The sequence below is a fragment of the Tachyglossus aculeatus genome, chromosome 18 (assembly GCF_015852505.1).
Source record: "Tachyglossus aculeatus isolate mTacAcu1 chromosome 18, mTacAcu1.pri, whole genome shotgun sequence".
NCBI lineage: Eukaryota > Metazoa > Chordata > Mammalia > Monotremata > Tachyglossidae > Tachyglossus > Tachyglossus aculeatus.
In genome coordinates this window covers 29,228,273-29,249,206 of record NC_052083.1, presented here as the reverse complement: position 1 = coordinate 29,249,206, position 20,934 = coordinate 29,228,273, and the positions used below count along the sequence as shown (strand labels likewise).

The following is a 20,934-nucleotide window of genomic DNA, read 5'->3' as shown; positions in this document are numbered from 1 at the left end:
AAGTGCTGGGATAGATACACCACCATAGTCCCTGCTGCATATGGGGCTCACAGTCTATGGGGAAGGAGATTGCACATTTAATCCCCATTTTACAGATGAAGAAACTGAGGCACAGAGAGGTTAAGGGACTTCCCTAAGTTCATAAAGCCTTTTTATGGTATTTGTTAAGTGCTTCTTATGTCCCAGGCCCTGCACTGAGTGTTGGGGTAGATATCAGATAATCAGGTTGGACACAGCCGTGTCCCACAAGAGGCTCTCTGTCTTAATCCCCATTTTACAGATGAGTTAACTAAGGCACAGAGAAGTGAAGTGACTTGCCCAAGGTGTCACAGCTGGGACGCAGCATGGCTTAGTGGAATGAGCACGGGCCTGGGAGTCAGAGGTCATGGTTTCTAATCCCAGTTCCGCCACTTGTCAGCTGTGTAACTTTGGGCAAGTCACTTCACTTCTCTGGGCCTCAATTACATCATCTGTAAAATGGGGATTATGACTATGAGCCCCACGTGGGACAACCTGATTACCTTGTATCTACCCCAGCATTTAGAACAGTGCTTGGCACATAATTATAATAATAATAATAATGGCATTTACTAAGCACTTACTGTGTGCAAAGCACTGTTCTAAGTGCTGGGGAGGATACAAGGTGATCAGGTTGTCCCACATGGGGCTCACAGTCTTCATCCCCATTTTACAGACAAGGTAACTGAGGCACAGAGAAGTTGTGACTTGCCCAAAGTCCCACAGCTGACAATTGGCGGAGCCAGGATCTGAACCCAAGAGCTCTGACTCCAAAGCCTGTGCTCTTTTTGACTGTCACGCTGCTTCTCACGTAGTAAGCGCTTAACAAATACCACCAAAAAAAAGAAGTGGTGAAGTCGGGTTTAGAACACAGGTCCTTCTGACTCCCAGACTTTTTGCTCTATCCGCTCGGCTACACTGCTTCTCATTACAGCGTTTTCATAAGGCATTAGAACCTAGGCTAACAGTTTTGCACTCTTTCCATCAAGTCGTCATCTTGTTTTAAGCAACACATGTAAAAGGGAATTAGTCGAGAATTTTAAAACTGTTGGAAGGCCTCGGTGAAAGTAATGACACTACACACTTGGGATCCTAAGAGAGGGAAAGAAATCAGCAAAGTGAATGAACTTTAAGAAAGCTTAAGGCAATAGTTGGGAAGAAATATTGAAATAAAGAAATCCCACGAAGTTGAGTACTTTGTAGAGAAACTGTTTTAACTATATGAAGATTAAATACTGGAGTCAGGAGTATAGATAAATGAAATGCATAGAAAATCCAAAAATGTCATTTAAGACCATCGTTTCTGCCTCCTCTCCAGCACATCTTTTACTAGAAGTGGTAACAAGTGGATAAAGTTGTCTATTAGTGTCAGCAAATTTCCTTTCTCTTTCCCAGTCTCTAATGAGCAATGTGACAGTCAAAGGCTTGCGGAAGAGGAACAAGAAACAAGGGGGCCTGGGTAAATCCATCCACAGATTTAATAAAGAGCTCTGGTGTTGGAAAATTAAATCAGGTCACTTTCAATGCCTGTAAACTGTGAACCCTGTGTGAGTCAGGAACTGTTTCTGATCTGATGATGTATAATTCCAGCTCTTATTTGAGTACTTGGAAAAACGACAATTAGAAAAGATATAGTACTTTTTTATTAAGTCTGAATCCCACTAGACGTTACAGTATTTTTAGCACTTATTATGTGTCAAAACTCTATTCTAAGTGCTGGGGTAGATACAGTTTCATCAAGAGAAGCAGCATGGCCTAGTGGAAAGAGCACAGACTTGGAAGAAAGAGGACCTGGTTTCTAATCCCAGATCAGCCACTTGTCTGCTATGCAATCTTGGGCAAGTCACTTAATTTCTCTGTGCCCTCAGTTACCTCGTCTGTAGAAGAGGGATTAAGATTGTGAGCCCCATTTGGGACAGAGACTGTGTCCAACCTGATTATCTTTTATCTACCCCAGCCTTGCCTGGCAAATAGAAAGCTCCTAACAAATACCATGTTTTAAAAAACTCAAGCACAGTCCCTGTCCCACATGGGGTTCACACCTTACTGTTGGAGGGAGAACAGGTATTGAGTCCCCATTTTACAGATGAGGTAACTGAGGCATCGAGAAGGGAACTGACTTGCCCAAGGTCACACCGCAGGCAAGTGGTAGAGTTGGAATTAGACCTCAGTTCCTCTGACTCCTATCCTTGAGCTGTTTCCACTAGGCCACACTGCTCTGTACAACAAGAACTGATCTTTCTAGGTTACCGCCATTCCTGTAGTCTTGTGATGTGATCTAGTATTCTAATGTTTTGAGCCACAAGAATGAGACTCAAATGTTGCAATAATAATTGTGCTGTATGTTAAGTACTTACTGTGTTCCAAGCATGATGTTAAGTACTGGAGTAGATAGAGAATAATTTGATCGGACACAATCCGTGTCCCACAAGGGACTCCCAGTCTAATTAGGGAGAGAGTACAAGGTATCGTCCGGAGATTGCCTTGAGTGAGACAGGAAATTTGGGATGAGGAGAAGCAGCAGTGTGGCATAGTGGCTAGATAATGGGCTTAGAAGTCAGAAGGAACTGGGTTCTTATCCTGGCTGCTCCATTTCTCTGCTGTGTGACCTTGGACAAGTCATTTCACTTCTCTGGGCCTCATTTACCTCTTCTGTAAGATGGGGATTAAGACGGTGAGCCCCATGCGGGATTTGGACTCTGTCCAACCTGATTGGCTTCTATCTACCCCAGCACTTAATACAGTGCCTGCCACATAGTGAGCATTTAAGTACCATGAAATTAAAAAAAAAAAAAAGAGGAAGATGGGGTCACCCTTTTCCCCATGAGGACGAACACTGTCTTACTAAATATGCCTGATTAAATACTGCAGCTGCTGTAGAATGGCCCTGCTGTCTCTTCAACAACCAGACAGACACGTACTCACGTGGAACTTTTATTTAAGGAATTCCCCCGTCTCCTCAAGCTGATTTTATATATATTAATAATGAGAATGCCAGTAGACTTCTCGGCCATCGATAAAGATTGCTTATTTGCATCGCCTCTGTACAGGCACTGTAATTCAGGGATAATGAATAATTCATAAGTGTCAAACTGTTTTTTTTGTTTTTAAATCAAAGTTAACTTTTATTGAATGGGTTTGTGCTTAAAGTGACCTTTGACTCTGGTAAAAATCACTGATTTTTCTTTAATGGTATTTGTTAAGCACTTACTATGTGTGAGGCACTGTTCTAAGTGCTGGAGTAGTTACGGGTTAGTCAGATTGGGCACAGTCCATCTCCCACATGGGGCTCACAGTCTCAACCCCCATTTTGCAGATGAGGTAACTGAGGCTTAGAGAAGAAGTTAAATGACTTCCCCAAGGTCACACACAGAAGACAAGGGGCAGAGCCGGGATTAGAACCTAGTTCCCTCTGACTCCCTGCCTATGCTCCATCCATTAGGCGATAATACTTCTAAGTGGTTATATGTTTCCGTTTTGACTCACCACAAAATTTACTGTTGTCCCCGAGTATACCTTGTATGTGTGTTGATTGACTGTACACTGCACGTTCAAAAGGTGATTCCTTGATGGTCAGTTCTGTTAACTTTACATTTTGTCATGGTATATTTTATCAGGGTATTATCATGGTATCATGCTTATTATGTATCAAGCACTTTTCTGAGGTCTGGGGTAGGTACAAGTAAATCGGGCTGGACACAGATATTGAATCCCCTTTTTACAGAGGGGGAAACTGGGGCACAGAAATTAAGTGACTTGTCCAAGGTCACTCAGCATGCAAATGGCAGAGCCAGGATTAGAACCCAGGTCCTCTAGTTCCCAGGCTTGTGCTCTTTCCAGTAGGCCATGCTCCTTATATATATATCTGTATATAGACATTGGAAGATAGATCTAGAGCTCTATCAAATCAGTCTGAGCCCAGGCATTAATATTGTGCCGCATCTGTGCCGCAGTATTAATGCCTGGGCTCAGACTGATTTGATCACAGAAGGGTGAGTACCCTAAGGAGATGCACTGCGACACACTCTCCCTTTCTCCCCCATTCCCCCTTTAAACAACAGAATAAAACAATAGGGCTGCTTTGCCTCTTTTTATTTCATTCAGTGGTATTTATTGAGCGCTTACTGTGTGCCAGGCACTGTACTGAGCTCTTGGGAGAGTACAATACAACAATAAACAGACACATTCTCTGCCCACACAAGCTTACAGTCTAGGGGAGGGTGGGGAGACAGACATTAATTTGAAGAAATAAATGACAGATATGTAGTAAGTGCTGTAAGGTAGGGAGGTGGGATGAACAAAGGAAACAAGTCAGGGCAACGCAGAAGAGAATGGGAGAAGGGGAAAGGGTGGCTTAGTCAAGGAAGGCCTCTTAGAGGAGATGTGCCTTCAATAAGGCTTCGAAGTGGGACAGAGTAAATGTCTGCTGGATTTGAGGAGGCAGGATGTGGGCGAGAAGTCGGAGGTGAGATAGACGAGATCGAGACACAGTGCCTTTATATTTAGTTGCTTCCCCCATCTGAAATTTATCCTCGTGTGTGTCTCCTCCACTAGATTGGAAGTTTTTAGGTCAACATTGTGCTACTCAGTACAGTGCTTTACCCACAATGAGTGCTCAGTGAATTCATTTGATTGATGGGTTTGAAATGGTTAGGCTGCTTCTCCAGGACATTTTCCCCACCCTCATTTCCTTCCCTGGGAAGAATTTCAGTGTTAGAGTATTTATAAAAGTTTATTCTAAAAGCTAACTGTACCATTTGTGTGTTTTCAGTTCTTCAAAAGAAAAGTATTACAAAAATATATTAGATTTTTTATTTCTTTTTTTTGCTTGAAATTCTCTGTGAATATTGTTATTGTCTGATTTGGAAAGTGGCTTTCCTGTGTTTTTACCTCATTTTTCTTCCCTCTTTCTCTCTCTCCCCACCACAGTATGGATGGAGCAGATCTGTGCTTTGAGATTGTAAAACGAGCAGATGCTGGTTTTGTTTACAGTGAAGCTGTAGCCAGGTAGGTAATTTTCTAATCCTTAAATTGGATTGGTAATGGAAGAGAACAAAGTAACCCAAAAGGAATTTCAAGCAGTCTTATAGAATTTACAGCAGTATTGCTTTATTTATTACTCTATTTATTTATTTATTTATTTATTTTACTTGTACATTTCTATCCTACTTATTTTATTTTGTTGGTATGTTTGGTTCTGTTCTCTGTCTCCCCCTTTTAGACTGTGAGCCCACTGTTGGGTAGGGACTGTCTCTATGTGATGCCAATTTGTACTTCCCAAGCGCTTAGTACAGTGCTCTGCACATAGTAAGCGCTCAATAAATACGATTGATTGATTGATTGATTGATTTCCACTCTGGCTGATATAAACTTTGCATGAATATTTAAGAGCTCTGAATGGAGGCATCTGCTGGTTCTGCCCAGTAACCTAGAGGGGGCTCATATTTTGACATCTACACAGGCAGGTTTACCCCTTTTCATATTGTGTTTGTTGGGATTAAATTTCATTTTACTGCAGATCGGCATCAATAGTTCCTTGCCTTTAGAGGCAACAGCATGTTTGTTTTTAGATTAACTTCCTAGGGAGTTTTTCCCCTGCCTAGGGAGTTAACTGAAGCAAATCCTGTGTGCTTAGACTAGCCATGTAAATTGCCCCCGGTCATTCATTCATTGTCATATTTATTGAGTGCTTACTTTGTGCAGAGCACTGTACTAAACTCTTGGGAGAGTACAATATAGTAATAAACAGACATATTCACATTCCCTGCCCACAACAAGCTTGATCAGGAGCCAGAGCCCTAAAGCCTGACCTTATTCGCAAAGGAAATTTACCAATCCGTAACTTTTCTGCAGGTCCATTCTCAGTTTAGTTTGGGGTTTGTGAGGAACTCTTTATTGCATCCTCTGAAGATAGATGTTTGTATGCTGTGGTGATCATATGAGCGTTAGGGAGGCCTAGAGAAATCTTAAGAGCAAAAATGAGAAAAAAAAATAGAAAAGTCTTGTGGATGGCTGTTTTAGGCCCTTTCATCATACACCCACACGCTCAATTTGCTTAAAGTGAGAAGTTCTCCGAGCAAAATGTTCTGAGGTTAGGATGAAGCCGCCAGCTTCTCTGTTTAAAAGTTTCAATGCCTCTGCAGTAGCCCCAGAGCTAGAGGAAAATAGTAGCTGACTTGGTCACCACACAACAGCTGCTTGAATGTTTGCAAGGAGGAACTTGGCAGCTCCCTTGGATCCTTGGAAAATGGCAGCAGTTTGGGGGTGACAGCAGGCCTGTCCTACTAGAGACAAAAGTTCTTGATATACTAAGGAGAGACTGTTAGGAATGAGTTGAAAGAACAGAGCATCATCACATTGCCTGGACTAGAGCTGAAGCACAAACATGGTTACTGTAGGAGTCATCTTCAGCACATTAGTGGGCATAGAAAAGTAGAGTGGGGTTTGGTTTCTTTAGTGTCTCTGTTCTCTCTCTCTCTCTCCCCCACCACACACATACTTACACACTCTCTCTCTCTCTGTCTCTCTCTCTCTCTCTGTGTCTCTCTCTTTCTGTCTCTGTCTCTGTCTCTGTCTCTCTGTCTCTGTCTCTCTCTCTCTCTCTCTCTCTCTCTCTCTCTCCTTTCCCCCCCCCAGCTAGCTTGGGTGAGTTGGATTATTTTTTTTAATGGCATTTGTTAAGCGCTTACTATGGGTCTGGCACAACACTAAGCCCTAGGGTAGATACCGGCTAATCAGGTTGGACACAGTCCATGTCCCAAGTGGGGCTCCCAGTCTCAATCCCCATTTTCCAGTTGAGGAAACTCAGCCACAGAGAAGTGAAGTGACTTGCCAAAGGTCACACAACAGACAAGTGGCAAAGCTGGTAGTAGAACCCAGGTCCTTCTGACTCCCAGGTTCATGTTCTATCCACTAGGCCATGCTGCTTCCCTAGCGCAGTGCTCTGCCCACAGTAAGTGCTTACTAAATACCAGTGAGTGAGTGGGCAAGAGAAGAGAAAAGGATTTTAGGAGGGATTAAGAACTGGGGAAGGCACTGTCTCCAAAGAGCAAATAGGCCAGAAAGTCGCCCTTGTAGATCTTTTCAGACTGGTTTGGAAACTCTTGGGTCAGGTCAGAGAGCTGGCATGAGCAAGTATGGGAGGCCAGTTCAGGATGTTGTGGGCCATTACCCCCACAGAGTTGGCACTTTGGCCCACATGTAGTTTGAATGTCAACTATAAAAATCAGACGGCTTGTTGAATTACTATCATTGTTCTTACTTCTCACCCGTAAATGACTCGAAATCTTTCCCTCAGGAGAGAAAAGTTGACTCAATCGTGTCATTTCCTTCACACACAAAATATCCTGTAGAATGAAATGATGATGGAGGTATGTTTTGCAAAGGAGTTAGTTCATTATTCTGAAAATCCCGCAGGGCCAAGTACATGAAGCTGGGTAGCGAAAGGAGGTCAGAAGCTAGTGTTCTGAAAATGTCAGCTTTCCACACCTTTGCCCCAAGAAATACTTTAGAGCAGAATTTCTATGCTCATCAGAAAATGTGGGAGCATCAATCTTAGTCTGTGTGGCACAGGGCAACTGGATTTTTAAAATCTAAAAGGAAAAGAAGTCAAACATCTTTCTCTCCACAGGCACTATCTATTTGCAATTTTTAAATTGTAGTGAAAGGACTGAGGAAGACGGCGGGCCCATCTTGAGGTTGTACAGGAAGAGGATTGGGAGGGAAGGAAGGAGGCACTCATGGTTCCCAGTGTTCTGTTCTCCACCCCACTTCCGAAACTAAGAAGCCAAACGTGAAGCTTCCACTGAAACCGTATAGTCAAAATGGTTCTCTTCATTTTCAGTGAGAGTAGGGGAATGCCCAAATCACCCTGAAATGTGAGAGCTCCTATATTTCTGAGAGCCACAGAGCCCTCCAGTATATGAGAAAGCAGAGTTTGGCTTCAAGTAAAAAACCCCTCAGAGGGATTACCACACTTGGTATTCTTTCAGAATGATTGGTTTGCCCTATTTCCAGGGAACATAAAAGCCCTAACCAGCTTGACATTGAACTGTACCCGTAGAAGGGGGAGTTCATTGTTTCTCTGCTCTGAATATGAGCTGAGTCTTTCCCTGAAAATACTCGATCAAGATAGGGAGAGAGAAGGCTTTCCTCCCTCTCCAAGGGATCTTGCCAAAAGACAAAGTTCCTGGATTTATCAACTTGTGTGTCTGAGCCCGGCTCTGAGATGGGAGGTGAGAAGTGAGGAGGTGAGTTGGAAATGTGAGGTCTTCCTGAGGGCCAACCTGGAGCCTGAACTGAAACGGTGCTGGGGATAAGATGGTGGAGGAGGAGGATGAAGCAGGGAAACTGTGCAAAATGCCTCCTGCCTCAACTTCTTTCTTCCTAGGAAGCAGTGTGGCTTAACAAATAGAGCAAGGGCTTGGGAGTTAGAAGGACCTGGGTTCTAATCTTGACTCTGCTTTGTAACCTTGGGCAAGTCACTTAACTAACCTGTGCCTCAGTTATCTCATCTATAAAATGGGTATGAAAACTGAGCCCCCTGTGGGACAAGGACCATGCCCAACCCCATTTGCTTGTATCCTTTCCAGCACCTAGTACAGTGCCTGGCACATAATAAGTGCTCAACAAATGTCATTATTATCATTATTATTATTGTTAGGCATTTGCTCAGGGCCCAGATGACAAGCTTACAGTAAGGGCTCAGTGTATGTCAACCTGAGTCAACAACAGAGACAAAAGGTAGCTGCTTGGTGCTCAGCAGCTCTCGCTTCAAGGCAGTTTGTCTTCAGAAGTGGTTTCCTTGAATAACCGCGAGACGGCCATGCCAAACTAATTCAGTCATACTTATTGAGCGCTTACTGTGTGCAGAGCACTGTACTAAGTGCTTAGGAGAGTACAATACAGTGATATCCTGGTGAGCGTATGTTGTCAACTGGCACCAGTCAGCTCAGTGCATGAAGCTATTTCCCATGTGCTGGTGATGTGCTTCGTTAGTTGTTGCTACCAGGATTGGACCCAGTAGAGCTAAGGAGACTCACTGTCTCAGATTTAGACCAACGTCCCAGTTTCAGGCTTACCTTTTAACTTGAATGTAATTCTTAAACTCTCCTGAGGTACTACCTCTTTTGGAAATGTTGAAAACAGCCAACCTGCATAAGCCAGAATAGTTTTTGAATCATTCCAGAGTAAATATCAAAGCAGTAGCTGAAATGCAGAAATCGACCCACAGCTCAAAGTACGCTTCAAAGTACACCCAAGTCCTCACTTCCAAGAATGGAGAATTTTAAATGGTTGCCTTCTACGAGCTTGCTTGAGATGTTTTTCTTCCCATGCTTGTTCTTGGAACAGTAGGAGAGAGAGAACGGGTATCAAATCCCCATTTTACGGATGAAGAAAGTGAGGCACAGAGCAGTTAATCGACTTGCCCAAGGTCAGAAGGCAAGTGGCAGAACTGTGATTAGTTCCCAGGTCTCCTGACTCCCAATACTGTGCTCTGTATATATTACCTCACTAGATTGTAAACTTCTGGAGGGCAGGGTTTATATCTACTGCTTCTCATGTATTTTCCCAAGCAAGTGCTCTGCATACAGTACACACTCACTAGAGTTGATTGATTGGTTGACTGAGTAACAGGATGAGAGCATGGTTAGTGAACCGAGCAAACATCCCAGTTCTACCACTGACCTCTGCTTTGACCCTGAGTGATTTAATTACCTTCTTTCAGCTCTAGTGTCCGCTTCTGTAAAACGAGGATGATGATGGTATTTAAGCTCTTACTGTCTGTCAGTCGCTGGGAGAGATAAAAGCTAAACAGACTGGAACACAATCCATGTCCCACAAGGGGCTCACAGCATTAATCCCCATTTTATGGATAAGGGAACAGAGGCACAGAGAAGTTAAGTGACTTCCCCAAGGTCACACAAGCTGACAAGTAGCTGTACTGTTTCAGGAGTCAAAGTTGCTTGACAAGAGATACAACTAATGAGGGTTTAAGCAAGATAGGTTGAACTACTCTCCAGTCTTCAACACACCCAAGATGCAGCGTGGAGGTTGCAGGCAAGGAATAGAGGAGGCCCTTGCACCCCCACTAATTGCCCCATGGCCATGGCAGCTACACAAAAGCCTGGGTAAAGGAGGAGAGGTAGGCATGGACGTGACTGGGGATAATCATATTTTCTTCTGCTTAACTCACAGGAATGTTGGAAGGACTCAAATGTGATAAGTAAACTCTCTGAAAAATAAAAGTGCTAAACAAGCTTAAGGTCATTATTCCAACCCTTTTTGGCTCAGTCCAACAAATAGAATACCCGAGGCAGCCAGGGGAGGGGCTTGGCCCTCTAGGGGTTTAGGCCCATGCTCTATCCACTAAGCAACTTTGCTTCCCAGTAGAAGAATAGGAGTATTTGTTGAGTACCCACTGAGGGCCACGCACTGTACTCAGCGCTTGGGAAGATTCAAGAGAAGCAAGAGATGTGCTCCCTGCCCACAAGGAATCCCTCAATCAGTGGTATTTAGTTAGGGCTTTCTCTGTACAGTAATTACTCTCGCCTCCTTTCTCTACGTATTGAAGGCACATCTCCTCCAAAAGGCCTTCCCTGACTAAGCTCTTCTTACTTCTTCTCCCTCACCATTGCCCTGACTCATTTCCTTTATTCATTCCCCCCTCCCAGCCCCAAAGCTCTTTTTTACATATCGGTAATGTATTTACATTAATGTCCATCTCCCTCTCTAGATTGTAAACTCTATATTGTATTCTCCCAAGCACTTAGTACAATGCTCTGCCCAAAGTAAACGTTCAGTAAATCCAGTTGACTGGCTGCAGAGCACTTACTAAGCGCTTGGGCAACTGCAATACAACAGAGTTGGTAGGTACGTTCCCTGCCCACAATGAGTGTACGGTGTAAGAGGGGGAAACAGACGTTAATACAAATAAATAATAGAGAAATATTCTCAGAGGAGAGTAATAAAGTAGAGTGAATAGAGCAATATTGCTTGATTCCATAGATCTGTACTCAGCATTTTAACTCTTTCCTGGTACCTGAAAATTTGGCCATGCCCTCTACACAGGCAGAGTTGCTTCCAAATGTAAAAAGCGCCATTCACTCGTGATGGTTCTCAGCAAGAGGGCAAGGATGGGACTGTTTCTGTTCACTCTGACAGGCAATATGTTTACTGGCTCTGGAGAGCAGGAAACCCTTTCAATTAACCCTGATTCTGGGGTCATGGGAGAGAGGGATCCACTGCCAGAAATTACAGCAGGTTTTTGCCCTACTGCTTAGGCAGCGAGGTCTGATCTGCCTTCATAAAGCACTCTCAAATCATTGGGATTAACATCGGTTTTTTTCCTCCAAATGGGAGCCCAGCTCCAGAGGTGATGACCTGTAATAAGAGTAGTAGCATAAGTATTTAATTGCCCACAATGCAGTGCATTGTAAGAGGCACTTGGAAAGTAGAAAGTAAAAAAGTGACTCGTTCTTTATCTACAGAGAAGACAGACACAAACACTTTTACAACTAGAATAAATCAAAATTAGTAATTGAATGTAAAAGGGACTACAAAAGTGCTAAGGATGAGTATAAATCAGTTCTTAATAATTGTGGTATTTTTCAAGTCCTTACCAGGTACTAAGCCCTGGGGATGATGCAACTTTTTCAGATGAGGTATAGTCCCTGTCCCATACAGGGCTAAATTGTGAACTCCTTGAGGGCAGAGATCATGTCTCCCTACTATATTTTGCTAAGTACTTAGCACAATGTCCTGCGTACGTGAGGCACTCAATAAATGCCATTAATTTGATTTCGGCTCACAGTTTGAGGGAGAGGGAGAATAGACATATAATCCCCATTTATCACATGAGATAATGATAGCATTTATTAAGCGCTTACTATGTGCAAAGCACTGTTCCAGGGTAGCTGAGGCACAGTGAAATTAAGTGACTTGTGCCAGGTCCCACAGCAGATAATAATAATGATGGTATTTGTTAAGCGCTTACTGTGTGCCAAGCACTGTTCTACGCAATGGTTAAGTGGTGGAACTAGGATTAGAATCCAGGTGTTATGATTTGCAGTCCTATACCCTTTCCACTAGCCCATAATGCTTCCAGTTCATATGTGCTAGAGTTGACTGACTCATTCATTCAATCGTATTTATTGAGCGCTTACTGTGTGCAGAGCACTGTACTAAGCGCTTGGGAAGTACAAGTTGGCAACATATAGAGACGGTCCCTACCCAACAGTGGGCTCACAGTCTAGAAGGGGGAGACAGAGAACAAAACAAAATCTATTAACAGAATAAAATTAATAGAATAAGTATGTACAAGTAAAATAAGTAGAGTAATAAATACGTACAAACATATATACATATATACAGGTGCTGTGGGGAAGGGAAGGAGGTAAGGCAGGGTGGATGGAGGGGGGGGAGAGAAAGGAGGGGGCTCAGTCTGGGAAGGCCTCCTGGAGGAGGTGAGCTCTCAGTAGGGCCTTGAAGGGAGGAAGAGAGCTAGCTTGGCGGATGTGGGGAAGGAGGGCATTCCAGGCCAGGGGGATGACGTGGGCTGGGGGTCGATGGCGGGACAGGCAAGAATGAGACACGGTGAGGAGATTAGCGGCAGAGGAGCGGAGGGTGCAGGCTGGGCTGGAGAAGGAGAGAAGGGAGGTGAGGTAGGCGGGGGCGAGCTGATGGAGAGCCTTGAAGCCGAGGGTGAGGAATTTCTGCCTGATGACTGATGAATTTATATGACTTATGGGGTTGGGAAATTCAATGGGGAATGCTTGTTGGAGGAGGTGGCATTTTAGGAGGGGGAGGTACAGCTAGAAGATTGCTTCAGGAATGATGAGACCACTTTCCTGCCTTGTGACCTTGGGCAAATCATTTAAATTCTCTGGGCCTCATTTTTCCTCATCTGTAAAATGGTAATTCAGTCCCTGTTCTGTGACAAGGCAAGACTTTGCTAATGGCTCTGGAAATCTATTCAAATCTGCCAGACCACTGTTCTCCCCATCTTCAAAACCCTTGTGAAATCCTACATCCTCCAGGAAGCTTGCCCTGATTATTATTTTTTCTAACCTAATCACATTCTCCCTTCTACCATCTTAGCAACAGGGAGTATCTGTTCTCTCACTTACTTAGGCTGTGATCCCCATGTGGAAAAGGGACTGTGGCCAACCTTATTATCTTCTATCTACTCCAGCACTTAGTACAGTAACAAATACTGCAGTTTGTATTATTACCACTATTATTATGTTATTTGTTAATCATATGCCAGGCACTGTACTAAGTACTGGGGTAGATACAAGTTACTCAGGTTGGACATAGTCCATGTCCCACATGGGGCTCACGGTCTTAATCCTCATTTTACAGATGAGGTAACTGAGGCATAGAGAAGGTAAGTGACTTGCCCAGGGTCACACAATAGACAGGTGGAGGAGCTAGGATTAGAACCCAGGTCCTTCTGACTTCTAGGCCCATGCTTTATATTCACGCTTCCTCTCAACTATTATTATTTGGTAAGTTCGATGGAAGATTTGGTGTAGAGCCTTGGCCAGTTACCAGGTGGTTTTGTTTGATTCAGAACGACACAGGAAACCATTGGAGGGTTTTGAGGAGGGTAGAGAGTTGGGCCCAGCAGTTTATGAAAAAGATAATCCAGGCAGTTAAAATTGATTTCCACTGGGACACGGGAGGAATTGTTTTCTGCCTTTATCTAGTGAGTCAAGCAATACTGCTCTTTGAGGCCTACTTTGTGCACTGCTGTGAACCCCAGTAGAAAATGACAAGATCCCCACCAACAAGGAAATCGTAATCTATCTGTGGAAACAGACATGAAATAACTTACAAATAGGAGGAAGAAGTGTTCAAATAGTATGTAAAATTATTTGTACAAGTGCAACGAGATGTTGTGAGTGAAAAAGTGTTGAGATGATAGAAGAAAAGATGTGATCAGGGAGAAGAAAAATTTATCAGGGCCAGCTTCTTGGAGGAGGTAGGATTTCAGCTGGATTTTGAAGATTAGGAGAACAATTGTCTGGCAGGTTTGAGTAGATTTCCAAGGCCATTAGCAAAGTCTTGTCTAGCAAAATTCCTAGTTCTTCAGCACAGACAACCTAATAAATCCGAGCTGTCTATTAAAGACAGCGAATATTTTATTCCAGGATCATTCCACAGTAAAATAACCCAATACAGGTCAGACTGCCTGTGTTCCACTTTCATATTAAACTGTGAGAAAGGTATTCACATACATGATCTCTGGAATTTTAGCAATGTTGCTTTCAGGTCATCTCAAGAATACCCATATTGTGAAAAGCATATATTTTTAGCTAAATTATGGGTTTGGTAGGCACTTACTATATGTCAGGCACTGTTCTGAGATAGCTATAATCAGGTTGGACACTGATTGTGTCCCACATGGGCCCTACAGTCTACCTAGAACAGTGCTCAGCGCTTAGAATGGTGCTTGGCACATAGTAAGTGCTTAATAAATACCATAATTATTATAATTATTATTATTACCTAAGAGGCTGCCAAATTCATTTGTCCTAAGTGCTTAATAAGTAATTACCTTGCAACCTCTTCTTGGTGACATTGAAATGCTTCTGTCCTTGAGAGTGAGGATAGCATCTGCTCACTCTGTTTTACCCTTCCAAGTGCTTAGTCCATAGCTCTGCACAGAGTAAGCTCTCAGGTGCCATTGATAGAGTGAAAGCTGCCTGTGAAAACGATTTGACTTCCACTGGATCAAAATTCAGCAGCCTGTTGCTTGGAAAAGGAGAACTTGTAGTTCAGTTAGGACCTTCTCCAGGATAGTGGGCTCCTCCACTCCACACCGCCTTTGTGGGATCCACTCCCTCTCACCTGTCCTCCAGCCCTCCACTGTAAACCCTCGCCAAGAGCAAGACGAGCCAAACCAGGAGTGGCTCCTGATGGTCTTCTGCTTGGCCACTCTTCCCCAGTTCATGGCTTTGTAAAGAGCAAAGCTCAGGGAAGCAGGCCCTCGTGACAGCAGTGGAGTCTGGGACTGGATACAGAACCCGAATTCACACCCAGATCCTTCCAGGGGATCTGGAAGGGTCCCAGGGAAGTAGGAAGGCCTCTGAGCCTTTTATTTGGGCAAAAAAAGGAGCCAGGTATCAGATTTGATCATCTGATAGAGTTCCTGAATTGTTGTGCAGGACTTCATTCTATTTTGGAGAATATTGGGTTTATATCCATTTATACTCTGGTAAAGTTTTGAAATGAAAATATTTTCTTCTGAAATTTAAATGCAGTATTTCCTAATATTCCAACTTATATACCTGATAGGGTACTTTTATAATTAAAAGTTGAATCCCACCAATTTTGGTACGATCTCATGAAATTTATATAAATGGATTTTAGTAGCATTGTATTTCTGAACAATTTTTTTGTAAGTTTGTTACAGTCTTAGATTTATTTTGTTTTTACAGTCATTACATGAGACAGATACTGGAAGCACTACGCTACTGTCATGATAATAACATAATTCACAGGGATGTAAAGGTAAGTCATTTATCTCTATCCCAATAAAGCATAGAAACATGGACCTTTTTTCACTTGGAAGGCATTTAATAGATTTCACATTTACTCCCTGGAAGTGTAATTAATGGCTCATACACTGATGCCAAAAGGAAAACTTTGTGGAAGATTCTCAGTTCCAACATTTTTAAATTGTATTTACTGATAAGTGAAAATGTATTTGATTTACACTTCCTTGGAAAGGTATTGTAATATTTTTCACTGTGCTCTACTTTGGAAATTCATGTTTCTTATCTTTTTTATGATTTTAAAAATCCATTTTTATTCCTTTATTCTTTTCGACCAACTCTTCAGGTAGAGAATGCATCAAGTACCCAGGGCATTTCAGTTCAGCAAATTGTCTTAAGTTTAATTTTAGTTTTATAGCTGTCTCTTTAATTTCATGTTTTCATAGTTTGAGTCCAGTATTAATTAGATCTCTTTGTTGCCTCATCAGCATTTCTCAAATGTTGTATATCACCTTTAAAACCACATTTCATAAAGTGAAATAACTTCATTTTCCCCAAACCACCAAAATTCTTTTTTTGCACTTCTTTCCCCACTTTCATTGAACTCGAAGATGACTACCTTAAGGATGAGTCTCCTTTCAGAATTTTGGTTAGGAGATGTTCTCTTTATTGGACTAGAAGGAAAAAAGCATTGAGGTTGAATTGGCCTCTGCAAACTAATATAAATAGTGATTCTTTTCTTAAAGGGAAAAGCAATGTATGAAAAACCACTGTAGGCAAAGCCTAGAAAGAACTTGGCAGATTTTTAAGCCAAATATATGGTTTTAGTTCATTTAAACTGATTTTTTTTTTTTTGGTGGTAGGGGGGTGTTGTTGGGGGTGCTTTATTAGGAAGTGAAAACAATGGAAATTACCAGCTATTTTCCACTGGTGTCTCTTAATCAGGAACTGAATCTAAACTGTGGCTGTTACAGTGCATCTATTTACAATGGTCGCATGCAGACAAAAGAAGCCTTAAGTGGCTGAAAACTTGGAAGCAGGATACCAGTTGATATATTCCATTGCTGCCTTTTGTTAAACAAATGGTGCTTCATTAGAGTTATGAGGGGTGCTGCAAAATTTTCTCACTTTGGGTTCACACTTAAAATCTCTGATGCACTCCACTACCACAGTCAGGTTCATGTCTTTGCAGCATTTGTCTTGACTGTGGTTTTTGTGACCCTTGTTTTTGTGCTTGATTTATTGAATATATTGTGCATCTGTCTCTACCTCGGTTTCCCAGTACAACTCAAAAAGACTACAGTATTTTGAACTTTGAAAATACTGAACCTTCAGTTCCTTGAACTGGTGCACTTCCCTCTTTTCCAGAGAAATAGGCCTCAGAGTGACATGTAGTCCAGTCGTGTCAGGTTTCCCAGTGGTGATTATATTCCGTTGCCAGGAGATGGAATAATCAAGGATGCTCATCTCTGGTGGGCATTCAGTGCTGGTGTCTTTATGTTTCATGTTTAGGAGGGGGATTTTTGACTGTCCATTGAAGGGCTTAAGGTCAGACTGGAATAAGCGGAAAAGCTCGTGAAGCTGGTTGAAAGTTGTTTGTCTCAAACATGAGGATGAAAGTTAATTCTCTTCCAATTCTGCCTCTGGTGAAAGGTTTCTTGAAGGAGTGTAGCAACCATCATTCTCCTTGGTATGAGAAATAATGGGAGTTACCATAGGTTTACCAAAAAGTGAACCTTGTTGTGTTGAATAACCTTTGTAAATGCTTCTGGAATTAGATCTGCCTCTGCTTCCCTGCAGAAACACCTTTTTCGATGCATTCTTCCTCTTCCTCTTCCTCTTTTCCTTTTCTTTCTCCCTGAAAAGGGGGTCTGTTAACATTTTCAAAAGTTAAATAAGCCTCAAAAGGAGTATTGTTTCTCCAGAAATGAGAACTCACCGGCTCAGAACTTGGGATGGTTGCCATCTAAGTTGTGGATCTGCTGATACCCAACAAAATAAGCCTCAGGGTTTCCATACAGGTCCATTCCAAAATCCCCATGCCCTATGTCTCCTTACTTCCCTCTATTCCCCTCATTGAGGGTGCCTCAGTTCCCTCATCTGTAAAATAGGGATTGAGACTGTGAGACCCTTGTGGGACAGGGACTGTGTCCATCCCAATTTGTTTTTATCCACCCCAGGCCTTAGTACAGTGCCTGGCATATAGTAGGTGCTTAAAAAATACCACAGTTGTTATGCAGCTATGCCCAAGGAATGGAGGTGTGCCTGCCTCCCCTATCTCTCCCCCTTTACCCAGACCTTTGTGTAGCTGCCATGGCCATGGGACAGTTAGTGGGGGTGCATGGGACTCCCTTATTCCTTGCCCGCTACCTCCATGCTGCATCTTGGGGGTGTTGAAGACTGGGGAGTAGCTCAACCTGAACCCTTACTCGTTGTCTTTCTTTCTGAGAAACTTTGACTCCTAAAACAGTACAGCCACTTGGCGGCTGTGTGACCTTGGGCAAGTCACTTATTTTTTCTGTGTCTCAGTTCCCTCATCCTTAACATGAGGATTAATGCTGTAAGCCCCATGTGGGACATGGACTGTGTTCCAACCTGATTAGCCTGTATCTACCCCAGCGCTTAGAACAGTGCTTGACACATAGTAAGCACTTAACAAATACCATCATTATTATCATTATTATTATTATTATTTTTGCAGTTAGCAGAATTGCCTTTATACAGAAAGGGTGTTTGCATATAGTAGGTTTATATCTTTCTGGTAGCATTTACCTGTATGGAGTGTTTTGAGACACCTTGCTCTGTGCAGCTTTGAATTTTTAGGTCTCAAATTTGTTCTGCAAATATTCTTACTGAGAAACCTGCATTACCACGTATTTGACTGTGTCCCCGGGTTTCCTAGAATGGTGTTTGTCTCCCACCCTGAGACTCAGGAATTAAGCTGATAGGAAGTCAGTTCTCAGTTCTTCTTTACCCAGATGCTCTCCTCTGTCTGCAGAAATTTTGTCTCCCCTTCTTCTGTCTTGTTATTAGTCCTTTTTCCTCCATTGCCACTTTGAAGTGAAACCCAACATGGAATGAAAGTCCCCAGTGGTGTTTGAGGAGCAGTTCTAGCAAAAACGACATGGCTCATTTTGACTTTCAGACTTCACTGCGTGTGACTTTGGTCTGTCTTCCTTACCACATTGGCAAAGTTCTTGATCCAACCCTAATAGTCATTGAGGAAAAAGAAAATAGCTTAGACTTTCAGTTCATGTTCTCTCTGCCTAGAAGTAGCTGTAAACCTTAGGGATGCCAGCCTAATCATTTATGAATAAAGAGGATTTTAAGTATGTACCAGCTGTTCAACAAAAAAGGGGGTGTCTGTTTGGTAGTCTTTATTTGTTCGAAAATATAACAACAACAAGCCTGAACTGTTGGGATTCTTCACACTGGGGAGAGCAAGCCCTTCCACCCCATCCTCATCTTTTTAGAGTCCTGGAGAGAGGCTACAGACCGCCATACCATTCCAATCCCTAAGCTGGCTGCTTGGGCCACAGTAATGTAATGCTTCAGGGGAGCAGAGTCTTAATGGTATGCAAAGCCCAATCACACCATTCCCAGTACACACCCAAATGACCCCAGACAGCGGCATGGCATAGGGGATAGAGCATTGTCTTGGGAATCAAAGGTCATGGGTTCTAATCCTGGCTCTGTCACCTGTCGTGTGATCTTAGGCAAGTCACTTCACTTCTCTGTGCCTCAGTTACCTCATCTGTAAAATGGGGAATAAAAGGGAATAAAACTGTAAGCCCTGTGTGGGACAGGCACCGTATTCAATCCGATTTGCTAGTATCCACCCCAGCACTTAGTACAGTGCCAGGCACATAGTAAGCACTTAACAAATACCATAATTATTATTATCTGAATTGTGGCATGTGCCAAATACTGCACTGGGGTAGATACATGTCGAACACAATCCCTGTCACAAACGGGCTCATAATGTAAGTAGGGGGAAGAACGGGTACTTGATCCCCATTTTGCAGGTGGGGAAACTGAGGCACAGAGCTGTTAAGTGACTTACCCAAGGTCACAGAGGAGGCAAGTGGCAGAGTCAGGATTAAAACCCAGGTTCTTTGACTACTGAGCCTGTGCTCTTTCCCCTAGGCCACACTGTTTCCTGGTCCATGAGAGATGAAAAATGTGCAAGGATGATGGATAGCAGTGATGCTTAAAATGGGAAGGGCCAAAAGTTGTCTCTTCCCGAAGATAATTTATGGCATTATGCTCTCCTGTTGAGAGATAATCAGGATAAATATTTCTTAGGCTTGTTAAACGGATATTCTTGCCCTTTCTTGCCTCCCAAGCTCAGTTCCCTGTAGCTCATGATTGATTTACTTATTTGCATATCTTCACAGATGAGAGCTCAAGCTTGGATTTGAGAATTCAGGTGACTCTAATTTTAACAAGGTGATGATAATAACAATAATAATGCTACTTGTTAAGTGCTTAATATGTTCCAAGCACTGTTTTAAGTGCTGGGTTAGATACAAGTTAATCAGGTCAGATACAGACCCTGTCACACATGGGGCTCACACTGTAATCCCCATTTTACAGATGAGGTAACTGAGGCAATGAGAAGAGAAATGACTTGTCCAAGGTCATATAGCAGGCAAGTGGTAGAGCCGGGATTAGAGCCCACGGCCCTCTGACTCCGAGGACTGCAACACGCATGGACTGGGAAGCAGAGTTGGTCTTCTTATAGGATAATTTGGGATAACACCCCAATGACCCACCCTCCCAGAGCACCCACCCATTGTGGAAGAAAACAGCCATCGAGGTGCCAAGTGGGCTTAGAAACACACACTCCTGGATCCGGGCAGGAGAATGGAGAGGGCGTGTTGGTGGCTTTTTTAGCGGAACTGATGGATGGTGATGAGTCTCCCACAGGGACCAACAGATCAGCCTCGGCTCTGAGTCCTCAGAGGCGAGACCTCACTCAGAGGAATTGATTATCGTGCTTGCGGTTTGCCCAGAAACCCGTGCCCTGTCTTGTACCTGGCAATCACGTTCCAACTGGGGCACAAGCGGAGTCACTGGGGGAGGGGTGATGCATGCTAAGGTTTCTTAAGTGCTGGACCCATTAACAGCTGAAAGAACCACCGTAGTCCTTTCTAAACGAGTTAACCAGCTATTTTTCTGGGTTCCTGCTGGTCATAGCCAACTCGTTGGTCAACCAAGATAACTCTTTGGCTAGGTCAGTCGGTCAGTGGTATTTATCGCTTGCTTGCCGTAGGCAGAGCACTATACCAAGCACCTGGGAGACTACCACCCACATCTCTATCTTCCCAGAGCCGACATCCTTCCGCTGGGACAGTGGCAGGGCTCCATAGAGCGAAACTGTTGCACCACTAAACAGCCCCAGTCTCAAACACCC

The 20,934-nt window shown here is 43.2% G+C and overlaps 1 protein-coding gene across 16 annotated transcripts in view; it reads left to right on the top strand.

Annotated features, from left to right (window-relative positions):
• Window positions 1-20,934, top strand: part of CASK (calcium/calmodulin dependent serine protein kinase) — a 303,724-nt gene that overhangs the window by 135,557 nt on the left and 147,233 nt on the right. For all 16 annotated transcript variants that reach the window (XM_038760027.1, XM_038760033.1, XM_038760030.1 and 13 more), the window contains 2 exons: window positions 4,948-5,025; window positions 15,462-15,534. In XM_038760027.1, coding sequence (XP_038615955.1) covers window positions 4,948-5,025; window positions 15,462-15,534 — 151 coding nt within the window. The remainder of the gene's footprint in view (window positions 1-4,947; window positions 5,026-15,461; window positions 15,535-20,934) is intronic.